Source organism: Lucilia sericata, unplaced genomic scaffold (assembly GCF_015586225.1).
Source record: "Lucilia sericata isolate MDLA Ls3-8-SP2 unplaced genomic scaffold, ASM1558622v1 Contig000398F_arrow, whole genome shotgun sequence".
Lineage (NCBI taxonomy): Eukaryota > Metazoa > Arthropoda > Insecta > Diptera > Calliphoridae > Lucilia > Lucilia sericata.
The window spans coordinates 284849-304099 of record NW_023994416.1 but is presented as its reverse complement, the minus strand read 5'-3'; the positions used below and the strand labels follow the sequence as shown (position 1 = coordinate 304099).

Below are 19251 nucleotides of genomic sequence, written 5' to 3'. Positions count from 1 at the left end.
ATTGTCTTATCTCAGTTTATTAAGAATCTTCAGCTAATATTTGGATGTGTCGCAAACTGTATAACAAACTCAATATATGGACGTATACTGAGTATAAACAAGATAATTTCTAAATGTGCGCCGAATCTGATTTAAACTGTTTTTGGGGTACTCACTCACTTACTGCTGGCAAAGCAGTTATCGGTCGCTGTCAACGCAGCTGTTGCCTCCCTAAACCGTATTGTATATAGTATAGCATGATGTCTAGATTGTTTGTGATTGTTGTTGGTCTTTCTCTTCTTTCTTCTATCTATCATCTTTATTAATTTTTTTTTTTTTTTTGGAGAGCCTCAGTGAAGAGGTATATTACCGACGTTGGAATGAAATAATGTATACCATTAGTTAGTATTAAATTGTATTCCGTGTTGTTCAGTATTTGGTAAATATTTTGTTGTTCAGTCGAAATATCGATTAACAAACACATTTGCTGGACAAATAAAAAAGAAATTTCAATAAATTTATACTTAAAAAAAAACGAAAAAGACAAAAAGAAAAAACGGAATAACAATGCGTGCTGCCTTAGGTTTAAAACAAGTAACTAGAGCTTCCACTTTGCAAAATGTCAAACATTTTGCCAGCTTAGCTGAGCCCAAGGAACCCATCCTTAAGACAGCTACTATTCCTGGTCCCAAATCTTTGGAATTGAAGAAACAATTGAGTGCCGTACAAAATGCCGAAAGTGTACAATTGTTTGCCGATTATGAACGTTCCATCGGCAATTATTTGGCCGATGTAGATGGCAATATGCTGTTGGATGTTTACACACAAATTTCCTCTATGCCTTTGGGCTATAATCATCCCAGTTTGGTGAATGTCTTCCAAAATGAGGCCAATCTTAAGTCGCTTATTAACAGACCCGCTTTGGGTGTATTCCCCAACAAGGAGTGGCCCGAAAAATTGCGTAATGTTTTGTTGGAAGTGGCTCCCAAGGGTATGGATAACTTGACTACCATGATGTGTGGTTCCTGTTCGAATGAGAATGCCTACAAGAACATTTTCATGTGGTACAGACAGACACAACGTGGTGAAAATGTTACTTTCACCGAGGAGGAAAAGAATTCCTGCATGGTTAATATGGCTCCTGGTGCTCCTAAATTGAGTTTGTTGTCCTTCAAGGGTGCTTTCCATGGTCGTACTATGGGCTCTTTGTCCACTACCCATTCTAAATATATACACAAAATTGATGTTCCTTCCTTCGATTGGCCAGTGGCTTCTTTCCCTCAATACCGTTATCCTTTGGAGGAAAATGTTGCCTATAACCAAGAACAAGACAAACGCTGTTTGGCCGAAGTTGAGGATCTTGTAGAGCAATACCGCAAAAAGGACATTCCCGTAGCTGGTGTTGTTGTTGAACCCATTCAAAGTGAAGGTGGTGACAACGAAGCTTCTCCCGAATTCTTCCAAGGTTTGCAACGCATCTGCAAAGCCAATGGCATGGCCTTGTTGATGGATGAGGTACAAACCGGCGGTGGTGGTACTGGTAAAATGTGGTGCCACGAATACTTCAACTTGGAATCTCCTCCCGATGTTGTTACCTTCAGTAAGAAAATGCAATTGGGTGGTTACTTCCACAACTCCACTTTCCGCCCCAAAGAAGCCTACCGTATCTTCAACACCTGGATGGGTGAACCTGCCAAAATTCTTATGCTCGAACAGGTCATTAAGACCATCAAACAGGACAACCTTTTGGAACAGGTCAACAAGTCCGGCAAGGTCTTGAAGTCAGGTCTTTTGGATTTGGAGAAGGAATTCCCCACCATTATCAACTCCATTAGAGGTCGTGGTACCTACTTGGCCTTCAACTGCAAGAATGCCCAAACTCGTGACGACATTATCAACAAATTCAAAATGCAAGGTCTTCAAACCGGTGGTTGCGGTGATTTGGCTGTACGTTTTAGACCTGCTCTCATTTTCACCGAAAAACATGCCAACATTGTGTTGGATCGTTTCCGCACAATCCTTAAAGGAATGTAAATTTAAGTAACCGTTACGTACAATTATCTAAGCTCTGCATACATACATATGTATAATTTACTGTTAGGAAAATACACACACACACATATTTGCACTCAATGCTGCTTTTAGTCTCTTGCAAGCACCCAAAAAAAAGAGAGAGAGAGACATATAGAGTCAAAGCATATAGAGTAAAGCATATTTTAATTTATTTATGTTGCTTTAATTTAGAGAGACAATAAATTAATAAATGTTGATTGAACAAATTTGCTGGCACAAAATAAGAATAATAAAAGAAAACAAAAACAAAAATAACAAATAAAAAAATTATAAAAACTACAAACAAGTTTGGTTTAATTTAATTCAATTGGTTCTTGTTAAATTTTATTTAAAAAAAGTGTCTAGAATTTAGAAAAAGTTGATAGAGATTGGTTGCTGTACATTAGACGCTATTAAGTTATTAACAGTGAGGTGTAATCTTTGATACATTCGCTTCATAGTCGGGACTATAGACTCTATAGTTCAGACTTAGACTACTCAATAGTCCAGACCATAGACTACTCTATAGTACAGACTATAAACTACTCTATAGTCCAGACTATAGGCTACTCTATAATCCAGATTATAGACTGCTCTATAGTCCAGACTATAGACTACTCTATAGTCCGGTATATAGACTACTCTATAGTCCAGACTATAGACTACTCTATAGTCCGGTATATAGACTACTCTATAGTCCAGTCTATAGACTACTCTATAGTCCAGTTAATAGACTACTCTATAGTCCAGTCTATAAACTACTCTATAGTCCAAACAATAGACTACTCTATAGTCCAAACTATAGACTACTCTATAGTCCAAACTATAGACTACTCTATAGTCCAAACTATAGACTACTCTATAGTCCAAACTATAGACTACTCTATAGGCCAGACTATAGACTACTCTATAGTCCAGACTATAGACTACTCTATAGTCCAGACTATAGACTATTCTATAGTCCAGACTATAGACTACTCTATAGTCCAGACTATAGACTACTTTATGGTCCAGACTATAGACTACTCTATAGTCAAGACTATAGACTACTCTATAGTCAAGACTATAGACTACTCTAAAGTTCAGACTATAGAATACTCTATAGTCCAGACTATAGACTACTCTATAGTCCAGACTATAGACTACTCTATAGTCCAGACTATGGACTACTCTATAGTTCAGACTTAGACTACTCTATAGTTCAGACTTAGACTACTCAATAGTCCAGACCATAGACTACTCTATAGTACAGACTATAAACTAATCTATAGTCCAGACTATAGGCTACTCTATAATCCAGATTATAGACTGCTCTATAGTCCAGACTATAGACTACTCTATAGTCCGGTATATAGACTACTCTATAGTCCAGTCTATAGACTACTCTATAGTCCAGTTAATAGACTACTCTATAGTCCAGTCTATAAACTACTCTATAGTCCAAACAATAGACTACTCTATAGTCCAAACTATAGACTACTCTATAGTCCAAACTATATACTACTCTATAGTCCAGACTATAGACTACTCTATAGTCCAGACTATGGACTACTCTATAGTCCAGACAATAGACTACTTTATAGTTCAGACTATAGACTACTCTATAGTCCAGACTATAGACTACTGTATAGTTAAGACTATAGACTACTCTATAGTAGAAACCATAGACTACTCTACAGTTGGGTCTATAGAATACTCTATAGTCCAGACTAGAGACTACTCTATAGTGAAGACTTTAGACCACTTCATAGTCGAGATTTTAGACCACTCAGCATTCGAGACTTCAGACTACTTTGCAGTCAAGATTTTAGACCTCTCTATAGTTGAGACTTTACTCCTAGTCTAGACTTTAGATCGCTCCATAGTCCAGATCATAAACTACTCTGCAGTCCAGAATATAAACAACAACAATAGTCATAGTCGAGACTTTAGACCACTCTATAGTTGAGAATCGAGACTGCTGCTAGACTGACTATAGACTACTCTATTAAATAGCCAATAGACTACTCCATAGTATAGTCTATAAGCTACTCTAGAGTCGTGACTTTAAACTACTCTATAGTCGAAGGGAGAAATTACAATATCTCTCTAATTCCAACTCAGTTTACCATGTGTTAATTCGAAATCAGTTTATCTCAGTAATAAATCTAAATTTTTAGGTCATTTTAAACTATTAATTTAAAATTTTTCTAAAACGTGATTTTTCTGGTTTTGAGGTATACAAATTTGGCATTAAATTCTTCCGATAACCTTTAGCTTATAGAATTTTTGTATTACTTATATAATACCCACGTCAATGTTTTAATTTTAATTATAAATTCAAACAATGATTCGACACAAATTTGTATTGGGAACTAACATAGAAGTCAAGATGTTCAGCATGGACTGGAAGTTTAAAATTAATTTAAATTCTAAATAATTATAATTATTTACTGGTGGTATTTTTCCCCCATTAAAATATATATTGATAAGAATTATTTCATAAAAAGATCTCCTCATTTGTGTTAATCTCCGTGTGGCATTAAATATTATAAAATAACCAACATTAATTACGCAATGATTTAATAAAAATTAATACATTAGGGTCATACCAATTGACAGAAAAGTTAATGAATAGTTTAATCCTATAAGTCTATAGTCTCTGAACTATAGAATAGGTTATAGTCTGGACTATAGATTAGGCTATAGTCTGAGATATAATGTATAGAATAGTCTGGACTATAGAATAGTCTATAGTCTGGACTATAGAATAGTCTATAGTCTGGACTATAGAATAGTCTATAGTCTGGACTATAGAATAGTCTATAGTCTGGACTATAGAATAGTCTATTGTCTGGACTATAGAATAGTCTATAGTCTGGACTATAGAATAGTCTATAGTCTGGACTATAGAATAGTCTATATTCTGGACTATAGAATAGTCTATAGTCTGGACTATAGAATAGTCTATAGTCTGGACTATAGAATAGTCTATAGTCTGGACTATAGAATAGTCTATAGTCTGGACTATGGAATAGTCTAAAGTTTGGACTATAGAGTAGTCTATAGTCTTATAATCTGGACTATAGAATAGTCTATAGTTTGGACTATAGAATAGTCTATAGTCTGGACTATAGAATAGTCTATAGTCTGGACTATAGAATAGTCTATAGTCTGGACTATAGAATAGTCTATAGTTTGGACTATAGAATAGTCTATAGTCTGGACTATAGGATAGTCTATAGTCTGGACTATAGAATAGTCTATAGTCTGGACTATAGAATAGTCTATAGTCTGGACTATAGAATAGTCTATAGTCTGGACTATAGAATAGTCTATAGTCTGGACTATAGAATAGTCTATAGTCTGGACTATAGAATAGTCTATAGTCTGGACTATAGAATAGAATAGTCTATCGTCTGGACTTTAGAATAGAATAGTCTATCGTCTGGACTTTAGAATAGAATAGTCTATCGTCTGGACTATAGAATAATCTATAGTCTGGACTATAGAATAGTATATAGTCTGGACTATAGAATAGTCTATAATCTGGACTATAGAATAGTCTATAATCTGGACTATAGAATAGTCTATAGTCTGGACTATAGAATAGTTTATAATCTGGACTATAGAATGGTGTATAATCTGGACTATAGAATAGTCTACACTCTGGACTATAGAGTAGTCTACAGTATGCACCATAAACTACTCTATAGTGTGAACTATAGAGTAATCTATAGTTTGAGTACCAACCTAATGTAGATAAGTGTATCTCAACATAATTTGCATCATAGAATCATTTTATAATATGTGTTTCATGAGTGAACAGTAGCTACTTTTCACTAATAAATCATAAAATTTATAATAAAACTTTAATAGAATTTAATAAATTCTTTAAAAACTTATACGATTATTAAAATATATGCTGTAATATAATCCAATATTAAGCACAGTGGAAACTTTTTTATCATATTTACACTCTTACTGCTTAGTTTCAGTAAAATCTGTTGCCATTAAAAACCTATTATTATTTTCATTATCAAGGTTTTGATAAGAGAAATAATAATAAAAATGTTTGTATATAAATCTAAACAATCTTCTTATCTTTTTAACAAGGGGAAAAATTTGAAAAAATTGAATTTGAAATTTTGCAATATTTGTTTATTTTTATGGTGGGTCACTAAATTTGTTGAGTTGAGAGAAAAAATGAAATTTTGGCAAAAATATAAAAATAAATAAAGAATAGAACGCAGTTATTTATTAATAAATTAACTATTAATAAACAAATACATACAATGCAGATATTTTTTATTCAGAGTGTTAATTGTACTTTTGCTTTTTATCATTTAAAACGTGTGTGGTTTGTTGTGGAGTGAAATAAATTATTTAAATTGCCAGCAAGTGCATTTTAACTTAGATTCTTAGGTACTTTTTTCTTAAACAAATTATAACAAAAATAAAACAAATTATTGTACATTTCTAATAAGTATTCTAATCCTTTCTTCCTTCAATAACTATTCTATAGCCGTTAACACAAATTATTGTTTAGCTTCTTGTTTTCTTAAGAAATATTGCAGAAAATTGTTGCCATACAAAATTTCCTTTGTAACAACTATAATTTGCACAAGCCTCATGTTATCTAAATCAACACAATTAGTTTAAAGTGTTTTTACGATTAGGTACTTATAACTTTCTTAAACGTATTGATAAACTAATAGTTGGAGTAAGAGTGATGAATTGTCTTCAAGTAGATGATAATGAGTTATCACAATTATTCATATGTATATAATTATTATTAAATCGATGAATAGAATTAAAAATATTTCATGGGTCGAAGTTTGTCTCTTCTGCATAAAACCTTTATAACTTTAGAATATTCTACACTATTTCTATACTACACTATATTATACTCTAGTCTATAGTCTAGTCCATAGTCTAGTCTATAGTCTAGTCCATAGTCTAGTCTATAGTCTAGTCTATAGTCTAGTCTATAGTCTAGTCTATAGTCTAGTCTATAGTCTAGTCTATAGTCTAGTCTATAGTCTAGTCTATAGTCTAGTCTATAGTCTAGTCTATAGTCTAGTCTATAGTCTAGCCTATAGTCTAGTCTATAGTCTAGTCTATAGTCTAGTGTATAGTCTATAGTCTAGTCTATAGTCTAGTCTATAGTCTAGTCTATAGTCTAGTCTAGTCTATAGTCTAGTCTATAGTCTAGTCTATAGTCTAGTCTATAGTCTAGTCTATAGTCTAGTCTATAGTCTAGTCTATAGTCTAGTCTATAGTCTAGTCTATAGTCTAGTCTATAGTCTAGTCTATAGTCTAGTCTATAGTCTAGTCTATAGTCTAGTCTATAGTCTAGTCTATAGTCTACTATAGTCTAGTCTATAGTCTAGTCTATAGTCTAGTCTATAGTCTAGTCTATAGTCTATAGTCTAGTCTATAGTCTAGTCTATAGTCTATTGTCTAGTCTATAGTCTAGTCTATTGTCTAGTCTATAGTCTAGTCTATAGTCTAGTCTATAGTCTAGTCTATAGTCTAGTCTATAGTCTAGTCTATAGCCTAGTTTATAGTCTAGTCTATAGTCTAGTCTATAGTCTAGTTTATAGTCTAGTTTATAGTCTAGTCTATAGTCTAGTCTATAGTCTAGTCTATAGTCTAGTCTATAGTCTAGTCTATAGTCTAGTCTAGTCTATAGTCTAGTCTAGTCTATAGTCTAGTCTAGTCTATAGTCTAGTCTATAGTCTATAGTCTATAGTCTAGTCTAGTCTATAGTCTAGTCTATAGTCTAGTCTATAGTCTAGTCTAGTCTATAGTCTAGTCTTTAGTCTAGTCTATAGTCTAGTCTATAGTCTAGTCTATAGTCTAGTCTATAGTCTAGTCTAGTCTATAGTCTAGTCTATAGTCTAGTCTATAGTCTAGTCTATAGTCTAGTCTATAGTAGTCTAGTCTATAGTAGTCTAGTCTATAGTCTAGTCTATAGTCTAGTCTATAGTCTAGTCTATAGTCTAGTCTATAGTCTAGTCTATAGTCTAGTCTATAGTCTAGTCTATAGTCTAGTCTATAGTCTAGTCTATAGTCTAGTCTATAGTCTAGTCTATAGTCTAGTCTATAGTCTAGTCTATAGTCTAGTCTATAGTCTAGTCTATAGTCTAGTCTATAGTCTAGTCTATAGTCTAGTCTATAGTCTAGTCTATAGTCTAGTCTATAGTCTAGTCTATAGTCTAGTCTATAGTCTAGTCTATAGTCTAGTCTATAGTCTAGTCTATAGTCTAGTCTATAGTCTAGTCTATAGTCTAGTAGTCTATAGTCTAGACTGTAGCCTCTATCGATCTATCGATCGATCTATCTATATATCTATCTATCTATCTATCTATCTATCTATCTATCTATCTATCTATCTATCTATCTATCTATCTATCTATCTATCTATCTATCTATCTATCTATCTATCCATCTATCTATCTATCTTTCTATCTATCTATCTATCTATCTATCTATCTATCTATCTATCTATCTATCTATCTATCTATCTATCTATCTATCTATCTATCTATCTATCTATCTATCTATCTATCTATCTATCTATCTATCTATCTATCTATCTATCTATCTATCTATCTATCTCTCTATCTCTCTATCTCTCTATCTGTCTATCTGTCTATCTATCTATCTATCTATCTATCTATCTATCTATCTATCTATCTATCTATCTATCTATCTATCTATCTATCTATCTATCTATCTATCTATCTATCTATCTATCTATCTATCTATCTATCTATCTATCTATCTATCTATCTATCTATCTATCTATCTATCTATCTATCTATCTATCTAATCTATCTATCTATCTATCTATCTATCTATCTATCTATCTATCTATCTATCTATCTATCTATCTATCTATCTATCTATCTATCTATCTATCTATCTATCTATCTATCTATCTATCTATCTATCTATCTATCTATCTATCTATCTATCTATCTATCTATCTATCTATCTATCTATCTATCTATCTATCTATCTATCTATCTATCTATCTATCTATCTATCTATCTATCTATCTATCTATCTATCTATCTATCTATCTAAAAGAAGGCTTCTATTCAATTAGAGTTACTTTTATTCATTTATGATCATGTTGATCTTTGAAATTGAAATGAAAACAATAGCAAATTGCAAATGAAAAGAAATGGGAAATACTACTTGTCTAGAGATAGTTAAAAGAGTATTATCTACTTAATAAAAGTGTAAATTTTAGAATTGTTTTTGTTGCTGTTATGATAAACATTTCAAAAATATTTGTTTAACAACAAAACATGAAGTCTACACACGCTTAGACCAACACAGAGATGGAAAATTCAGCACTATTGAAAAATTTGTTTTTCTTTATGCCTCTGAACATTTTAGCAAGACTCTTTTGCTTGTCGAAATTAAATGATTTTTTTTATATAGTTGCCCCAGCAATATTAAATGATTATGTTAATAAAAAAAAAACTTTCAATTAAATTTTTCTTGTATATGTTTCGGTGCATCGTTTAATATTTAACATCATTTTATATGATTTTGTTAGTTTTAGTAAAAAAAAAATATATAGAATAAAATTATATATAATTTAATTTCTTATAGATAAAACACTTAATACTATACGTTTCAGGAATCTTTATATTTTAAAGAGTTTTCTGAAGACAATATAAAAATACACAGAATAAAGCTGCCCAAAATGTAATCGAATAAATTTGTATAATAACAATTTATTATATAATCTTTAAATGCGCTGCGTCAAATTGAATGTGGATGCTAATTTTAAAATTAAAATTTTTCCAATATGTTTTTAAATATGAAAAACAAGTTTTTGAATAAGAAATTTGCTAAAATTAGCAAAAAAAAATATCAAGATGATAAACAAACTACTTTAGGTTAAACTTACAGTAATAACTCGTTTAATGTGATTCCTTGTTTATATGTATACTATAGACTAGACTATAGACTAGACTATAGACTAGACTAGACTAGACTATAGACTAGACTATAGACTAGACTATAGACTAGACTATAGACTAGACTATAGACTAGACTATAGACTAAGACTATAGACTAGACTATAGACTAGACTATAGACTAGACTATAGACTAGACTATAGACTATAGCTAGACTATAGACTATAGACTAGACTACTGACCTAGACTACTATAGACTAGACTATAGACTAGACTATAGACTAGACTACTAGAGCTAGACTATAGACTAGACTAGACTATAGACTAGACTATAGACTAGACTATAGACTAGACTATAGACTAGACTATAGACTAGACTATAGACTAGACTATAGACTAGACTATAGACTAGACTATAGACTAGACTATAGACTAGACTATAGACTAGACTATAGACTAGACTATAGACTAGACTATAGACTAGACTATAGACTAGACTAGACTATAGACTAGACTATAGACTAGACTATAGACTAGACTATAGACTAGACTATAGACTAGACTATAGACTAGACTATAGACTAGACTATAGACTAGACTATAGACTAGACTATAGACTAGACTATAGACTAGACTATAGACTAGACTATAGACTAGACTATAGACTAGACTATAGACTAGACTATAGACTAGACTATAGACTAGACTATAGACTAGACTATAGACTAGACTATAGACTAGACTATAGACTAGACTATAGACTAGACTATAGACTAGACTATAGACTAGACTATAGACTAGACTATAGACTAGACTATAGACTAGACTATAGACTAGACTACTATAGACTAGACTATAGACTAGACTCATAGACTAGACTATAGACTAGACTATAGACTAGACTATAGACTAGACTATAGACTAGACTATAGACTAGACTATAGACTAGACTATAGACTAGACTATATGACTAGACTATAGACTAGACTATAGACTAGACTATAGACTAGACTATAGACTAGACTATAGACTAGGACTATAGACTAGACTATAGACTAGACTATAGACTAGACTATAGACTAGACTATAGACTAGACTATAGACTAGACTATAGACTAGACTATAGACTAGCTATAGACTAGATATAGACTAGACTATAGACTAGACTATAGACTAGACCTATAGACTAACTATAGACTAGACTATAGACTAGACTATAGACTAGACTATAGACTAGACTATAGACTAGACTATAGACTAGACTATAGACTAGACTATAGACTAGACTATAGACTAGACTATAGACTAGACTATAGACTAGACTATAGACTAGACTATAGACTAGCCTAGACTAGACTATAGACTAGAGCTATAGACTAGACTATAGACTAGACTATAGACTAGACTATAGACTAGACTATAGACTAGACTATAAACTAGACTATAAACTAGACTATAAACTAGACTATAAACTGGACTATAGACTAAACTATGGACTAGACTGTAAACTTTAAGTAGCAAATTTTAAGCTTTTGACTCTGGTTTAATCCCAAAACGAGACGCTACTGTAACGCATTTAAAAATTATTATAATTGTCATTAAAATTTTTATTGTTTTTTACAAATTGCTAAAATATTTAAAGTAAATTAAAATGAAATTTCTTAAGATTCTTTAAAGAAAGTTATTTTTGGGAAGAACGTAACCGTACAACGGTTTTAAAATGAATTTGTTGTTATAAAACTAAAAAAATGTTTAAATGTTTATAAATTTTAAATGTTAAAAAAAATCTTTAGTTTTTATAAATATTAAAAAGAAGTTTCTCCAGGATACTCACTTATAAGCAGTTTCTTGCTAACCACATAATTCTCATTCTGTTCACAATTTTCCTTGTTTGAAGAAGAATTTGAATTTGTTGGAAAATTACAATTGATCTTTGGTTTGCTGCTTGTGGGAGAATTTAATTGTTTTGCTGCTAAACTTGTATGATAAGAAGTCTGAGCAGTAGTTGTGGGATTGGGTGATTGTGCATGACTGTTGAAAAGAGTAGAAGAGATTTTTTCCAAATCTTGGGTAGCAGCACGTTTACGTGCATTGTTAAGTATAACAAAGGGATTGTTGGCTAAACGATTTGTAGTTATTAAAGGTATATGAGTATTGTTACAACTGTTACTGCTATTGCTGCTAGAACTAGCACTAGTGCTACTATCACTACTACTGCTACCACTATTGGCACTGCTACTATTGCTACTGCTACTACCACAACTACTGCTGCTAACGGCTGTAACTGTTTTAAGTAAAGCCAATGTTGGAGTATTCATATCTTCATTGGTATGTGTGGTATCCTCGGTATCATCTTCATTATCTTCGAAATTTTCCGTTGTTGTTGTATTCGAATCATTTGTGATTTCAGGTCGATTACCATCTAAACAGTATAATAAACTGGAACTCAATTGATTCTCATCGATTTCTTCGATTTCATGTGAACTATCGAAATCATCCGAATGACTGGTAAATGAGGTATCCTCGGGGGGTGCGGTTAGAACACTACGTGTTAGTAGATATTCTCTGGAAATACACAAAGAAGTTCTTTCGAAAATTTAGTTTTTTTCTTAAAGGTAAAAAAAAATGCAAAAAGGAATTAAAAGCATATTAAAAATTAATTATATTTCTTAGAATTTATCAATTTTGATCACTTTAAAATGACCGGTTTGATCCCATCTATAAAAGTATTGATCACACTTTCTATAGAAGTGATCAGTATTGATCACCTTCTATTAAAACAAAAAGTGATCAATATTATACACTTACAATATTCTAAACAGAGTTCAGTTCTAGAACTGTTCAGTTCTAGTTCAGTTCAAGTTCAGTTCAAGTTCAGTTCAAGTTCAGTTCAAGTTCAGTTCAAGTTCAGTTCTAGTTCAGTTCTAGTTCAGTTCAAGTTCAGTTCAAGTTCAGTTCAAGTTCAGTTCTAGTTCAGTTCTAGTTCAGTTCTAGTTCAGTTCTAGTTCAGTTCTAGTTCAGTTCTAGTTCAGTTCTAGTTCAGTTCTAGTTCAGTTCTAGTTCAGTTCTAGTTCAGTTCTAGTTCAGATCTAGTTCAGTTCTAGTTCAGTTCTAGTTCAGTTCTAGTTCAGTTCTAGTTCAGTTCTAGTTCAGTTCTAGTTCAGTTCTAGTTCAGTTCTAGTTCAGTTCTAGTTCAGTTCTAGTTCAGTTCTAGTTCAGTTCTAGTTCAGTTCTAGTTCAGTTCTAGTTCAGTTCTAGTTCAGTTCTAGTTCAGTTCTAGTTCAGTTCTAGTTCAGTTCTAGTTCAGTTCTAGTTCAGTTCTAGTTCAGTTCTAGTTCAGTTCTAGTTCAGTTCTAGTTCAGTTCTAGTTCAGTTCTAGTTCAGTTCTAGTTCAGTTCTAGTTCAGTTCTAGTTCAGTTCTATTTCAGTTCTAGTTCAGTTCTAGTTCAGTTCTAGTTCAGTTCTAGTTCAGTTCTAGTTCAGTTCTAGTTCAGTTCTAGTTCAGTTCTAGTTCAGTTCTAGTTCAGTTCTAGTTCAGTTCTAGTTCAGTTCTAGTTCAGTTCTAGTTCAGTTCTAGTTCAGTTCTAGTTCAGTTCTAGTTCAGTTCTAGTTCAGTTCTAGTTCAGTTCTAGTTCAGTTCTAGTTCAGTTCTAGTTCAGTTCTAGTTCAGTTCTAGTTCAGTTCTAGTTCAGTTCTAGTTCAGTTCTAGTTCAGTTCTAGTTCAGTTCTAGTTCAGTTCTAGTTCAGTTCTAGTTCAGTTCTAGTTCAGTTCTAGTTCAGTTCTAGTTTAGTTCTAGTTTAGTTCTAGTTCAGTTCTAGTTCAGTTCTAGTTCAGTTCTAGTTCAGTTCTAGTTCAGTTCTAGTTCAGTTCTAGTTCAGTTCTAGTTCAGTTCTAGTTCAGTTCAGTTCTAGTTCAGTTCTAGTTCAGTTCTAGTTCAGTTCTAGTTCAGTTCTAGTTCAGTTCTAGTTCAGTTCAGTTCAGTTCTAATTCAGTTCTAGTTCAGTTCTAGTTCAATTCCAGTTCAGTTCTAAATCATTTAAGAAACCATGATATTTTCTACTTACTTAAAATGTTCCGTTAGGGCATCTGCATCGGTAGTATTATTTTCCTTTGGTACATTACTTTGGGAATTCGTTTGAGAGTCCGAGTCAGAACTTAAACCTAAAGCAACCGAATGTTGCTGGACAAAACTTTGATTGGCTTGCAATAATTGTTGACGTTTAAAAATATCCGAATAGCCACCCAAAGAGGTAGCATCTTCATTAATAATTTCCAGCTGAGGAGGAGCAGTAGTATTGCTGTCCATAATTGAATTCTCATCATCGTTAACATCATCCTCTTCATCTTCTGGTTGATCAATTTCCTCTTCATTGTGTTCTGGTTGTTCATGAAATTCCGATAAATAAGTTTGATTTATAGTTTGATTTTGATCAGTAGAACTGGTGGTGGTAGTGAGTACCATTACAGGTTTGCGGGAGCGGGGTGTCATAATGGATTCCTAAAATAAAATATAAAATATAATTTTTTTTTTATAAAATTATGTTAAATTTACAATGAGTGTTCTTTTTTTAAGGATTTATTTTTAATTCTACTATTTTACCTGCATAGCTTTGGGCATTCTTTGTGTTGACTTTGTTATAGGCGACATAGATCTGCGCCCTAGCAGTAGTGATGGTGTGCTGGTAACTAAATCCAAATTACGATGATAAAGATCACTTTGTTGCAATAACAATTGCTGATAAGCAGCCGGCCCTCCTGCAAAACAATTTGCCACTTCTGAAGAGTTACTACCACCAGCAGCTGCCATCAAACTTATATTATTTTCCCTAAGTATGTGGTGTTCTTCATTATCCTCATCCCTCTCGCTATCGACTTCAGTATCTGAATCACTTGCCTCATCTTCAAAGGTATCGTCATCATCTTCGATATCCTCATCATCCATATCTTGTAATAGAGGAGCATTACCACTTCTAATGGCTGCAGCAAAACTTCCTTCGGCTTGTTGATATATTTGAGAATCATCACTAGAACGTCTTTTCAAAGTAGAGGATACAGTGCGTACTAAACGTTTGGTAGACTCTGGGGTACTAAATGGAAACTTCAAGTTACCCATGCTTACGCCCTTCATTAACTTACGCGTTAGAGAACGTCCTGTTAAATGTTTAGCTATAGGTGTAATCATTTCATAACCTCCCTGGTTATGGGCTGTTGATGAGTTCGGTGTATCGCATATATTGTGTGATAAACTAAGATTTGGTTCTGACTTGTAACGAGATTTTAAATCATTTGAGGGTGTTTGTCTCAGAGGTGTAGAAGGATTAGAAATATGCTCTATATCTAGCAGATGAGCATCATCCCAAGCTACTGATTTTTTGTCTACACCAGGACCACCAGCACCTGTTATTAATTGCTTAGCGGCTTCTGATATTAATTTCAAAGGAGTAACACAACAATTGGGATCCAAATGTTGAGGCAAACCGGCCGTTAAACCCAATGACGAAGATGATGAGGTTGTGGAAATTATAGAAGTGTTAATTTGATGCTGTAAATCCGAAGATGTTTGACGACTAACAGGAGCCGATATAGATTTAGTTTGGCAAGCAAAACCATCACTACTACCACTATTGCTACTATGATGATGAAGATGCTGAGTCATAGCCGTATCATGTTCATCATTTACAGCAGCCCTCATATTTAGAGCATATTGTTGACCCATTAGTAATGAAGATGAGGATATAGATTTTTGTAATGGATGCGTTTTAATATTGTAAGGTGTATGACTGTTAGCTGTAGTTAGTGCAGATGATGATGAAGATACTGATGAGTTGTATGTTAATGCAGAAGTTGTTGTTGTGGTAGAAGTATTGGTGGCAAAGGGTTGAGGATTAGGACTTTGGAATAAAACTCTTTGTTTATGTGACTTCATGCTAGAGTTATTTGGAGTCTGTGTAGGTTATAGCGTAAGTTTGAAAAAATTGTAAAAGATTGATATGAAATTTTAGTTTTTAGTTTAAAAAACATGCCTTTTTGGGGAAATGATAAAATAATACTTACTTCTAATACTACTGTTGGTATGGCTTGACGTTTTGGTGTCCTTGACATTATACCCTTGTGGAATATATGTTTTTTAATCGAATCACTTAGCGATTTAGCTGTACGTGAAGTTTCGGAATTTTTAACACGATTCATGGCTTGTAATTGCAAGGGTGTTCCTAATAGAAAAGAAAGTAAAAATTGGGAACATAAGTTTTTTAAGTTCTAGTTATGTTCTAGTTCTTTTTTAGTTCAGTTCTAGTTTTGTTCTAGTTCTATTTTAGTTCTGTTCTAGTTCTAGTTCTGTTCTAGTTCTGTTCTAGTTCTGTTCTAGTTCTGTTCTAGTTCTGTTCTAGTTATGTTCTAGTTCTGTTCTAGTTCTGTTCTAGTTCTGTTCTAGTTCTGTTCTAGTTCTGTTCTAGTTCTGTTCTAGTTCTGTTCTAGTTCTGTTCTAGTACTGTTCTAGTTCTGTTCTAGTTCTGTTCTAGTTCTGTTCTAGTTCTGTTCTAGTTCTGTTCTAGTTCTGTTCTAGTTCTGTTCTAGTTCTAGTTCTGTTCTAGTTCTGTTCTAGTTCTGTTCTAGTTCTGTTCTAGTTCTGTTCTAGTTCTGTTCTAGTTCTGTTCTAGTTCAGTTCTAGTTCTGTTCTAGTTCTGTTCTAGTTCTGTTCTAGTTCTGTTCTAGTTCTGTTCTAGTTCTGTTCTAGTTCTGTTCTAGTTCTGTTCTAGTTCTGTTCTACTTTAGTTCTATTTAATTTCTCCTTTAAAGCTGAAGTACTGAACACTTTCTGTAAAAGCTATCTTACCTTGACCATTCTGTTTATTAAACTGTTTTATCAGTCTACGTTTCTTTGAGGATTCCGGCAGCGATTGTATATGAGCATACAACTGTGCCAACTCAGTGTCGGTGTTATTAGTATTATGAGCTGCTGCAGTTTTCTCACGATCAACAAATGTATACACTGTATTTACAGTTGATATATCCGATATGGAATCATCCAAAGTCATTTCGGGAGACATGGTTTTCTTACGTTTACGTTCCAGGAAATAGGCTCTAATATCGGTGGCCAATTTGGCCGGTACTGAAAATATATCCTGTCCTCTTATGATCATATAAGCTATAATACTAGACATTTTCTTGGCCAAATAGTGTAAAGCTTCGGGCGGTAAATTACGAGGACAAATGAGATGTGGTGCAAACAGTGTGGCCAAATTATCGGGACCCATTTTATTGAATTCATGTTGGCGTGCAACAGCATGTAACATATCGATAATGTTTTGTAATAATTGACGATTTTCATCGGGCAATAGGAGTAAAAGTAATTGTATGGAATTCAAAACATGTAATTCTTTTTTAATACGTTCGGCATTATTGGAAGTTGAGGTCTTATCCTGTTCCAGGTGATGATTAATGCCTAGACATAATGGTGCTATTTGCAAATGAGCTGGATAGTGGGCATCTGTTAGAAGAGGTTCTGGCAAATCGGCTAAATAACCTTTGAACACTGTGGCACAATCATGAGCCGAATAGCCAGCTGTCTCTAGTTCCAATGGCTTGTCATTTTGAATTTGTGCACGTAAATCGTTTTGTCGGGAAGCTGAACCAGTTTTGCGGAAAATACCTTCTTGTTGTAGATCTTAAATGAGGAAATGAGTTAGAATTCGATTAAAGGATTTAAAGGATATTTTATTTGTGATTAGAGACTAGTGCATAAATTGGACATTTTAATAAACCAACTTACTCTTTTCCAACATTAAAAACTCTTTCAATTCCTGCAAATGAAACAGAAATCCCGCATCAATCTGCTGATGTAAGCCCTCAATTGGACTGCCATTGTCACAATTACCATTGCCGCTATGGCCACTTTTATGGCCCACACCTACAGAAGCACAACCAGCCGAACCGGTAGCCAAGGCGGCAGCCATAACACCACCATGTTTATGTTTCTTACTCAAACGATTCCATTTCTTTAGTTTGCCCTTATCTTCATAAACAATTTCGTGACAGGGTAAATCGAATCTGAAACAATTTATTGTTGCAAAAGGAAGCCTTCCAATCCAAATTATATACAACTTACTCATCTGTATTTAAATCCAATTCAAATGATAAATGCATGCGCACCAAGGTTTTAAATTTCTCATAATTACATTTACGCATGCGTGCCACTATTTCGGCATCTCGTAATTCCGTAAAATTCAATGACTCCAAATCCATATTCCAATATTTAAAGCAAAATCAAAAACTAATATAATAACTTATAAATTCCCTCCACGGGGAATAGATTTTCTTATTTTCTATTTTACAAATGACACCACAAATGATTACAACAACAACAAATGTCAAACATTGAATTATTTTTTTTGTATCTTTATTTTAAAGCGAATTTTTTTATTTATATTTTATGTTTTTTTTTTTTTAACAATTATACTTCATTATATTATGTTTTTTTTATAAATCGAATAGATTTTGTCAAAAATTATTAAGCGATTGGTAAAAAAATTACTCTTTTACAACTTTTATTATAAATTAAATTTCTTTGCCACCTTAAAAAACCGCTGACTTTTTTTAAATAAAAAACCTGCGTCTCAGTGCTTTTCAAACTGTTGACAGCTTAAATAAAGCTGCCAGATTTAAGTCAATTAACAAGTTAGTGGCAACTGCAAGCAAATATTCGGTGAGATATTAATATTTTGTATAAAAATTTAGATTTTTAATAAAAAATCATGAATAAACGTTCTTTACCTTTTAGTTTTTATAAAATTTTCGGAGAAATAAATTTTTTTTTGATTAAAAAATATTTCTGATACTAGATATATGCAATTTTAGAGGTTTTTAAAACTTTGTTCGAACTATAGTAAAGTCTATATTATAATGTATAGGCTGGAATATAGTCTAGTCTATATTCTGCCCTATAGTATATTCTATAGTCTGTATTATAATCTGGACTATAGTTAAGTCTATAGTCCAAACGTTATATCTGTGGTTCTGGACTATAATCTCTAGTCTGGACTATAGTTTATTATAGTCTATTGGCTGGACTATAGACTAGTCTATAGTTTGGACTATAGTCTAGTCTATAGTCTGGACTATAGTTTAGTCTATAGTCTGGACTATAGTCTAGTCTATAGTCTGGACTATAATTTAGTCTATAGTCTGGACTATAGTTTATTATAGTCTATTGGCTGGACTATAGACTAGTCTATAGTTTGGACTATAGTCTAGTCTATAGTCTGGACTATAGTCTAGTCTATAGTCTGGACTATAGT

The 19251-nt window shown here is 32.8% G+C and overlaps 2 protein-coding genes across 3 annotated transcripts; one reads left to right on the top strand and one right to left on the bottom strand.

Moving 5' to 3' along the window:
• The first annotated feature begins 347 nt into the window (after window positions 1-347).
• Window positions 348-2335, top strand: LOC119604475 (4-aminobutyrate aminotransferase, mitochondrial). The gene has a single exon (XM_037957118.1). The coding sequence runs from the start codon at window positions 547-549 to the stop codon at window positions 2011-2013; it is 1467 nt and encodes a 488-aa protein (XP_037813046.1). The 5' UTR covers window positions 348-546; the 3' UTR covers window positions 2014-2335.
• Window positions 2336-11396: 9061 nt separating this feature from the next.
• Window positions 11397-18436, bottom strand: LOC119604480 (serine-rich adhesin for platelets). 2 transcript variants are annotated; one of them, XM_037957125.1, is made up of 7 exons: window positions 18063-18436; window positions 17727-18004; window positions 16791-17621; window positions 16010-16167; window positions 14556-15899; window positions 14020-14453; window positions 11397-12540 (listed from the first exon to the last, which is right to left on the bottom strand). In XM_037957125.1, the coding sequence occupies exons 1-7, from the start codon at window positions 18197-18199 to the stop codon at window positions 11760-11762; spliced, it is 3963 nt and encodes a 1320-aa protein (XP_037813053.1). In that variant the 5' UTR covers window positions 18200-18436; the 3' UTR covers window positions 11397-11759. The 2 variants fall into 2 exon arrangements, with proteins under 2 accessions (XP_037813053.1, XP_037813054.1); XM_037957126.1 differs by having other exon boundaries at window positions 11397-12519; window positions 18063-18432.
• Window positions 18437-19251: the final 815 nt, after the last annotated feature.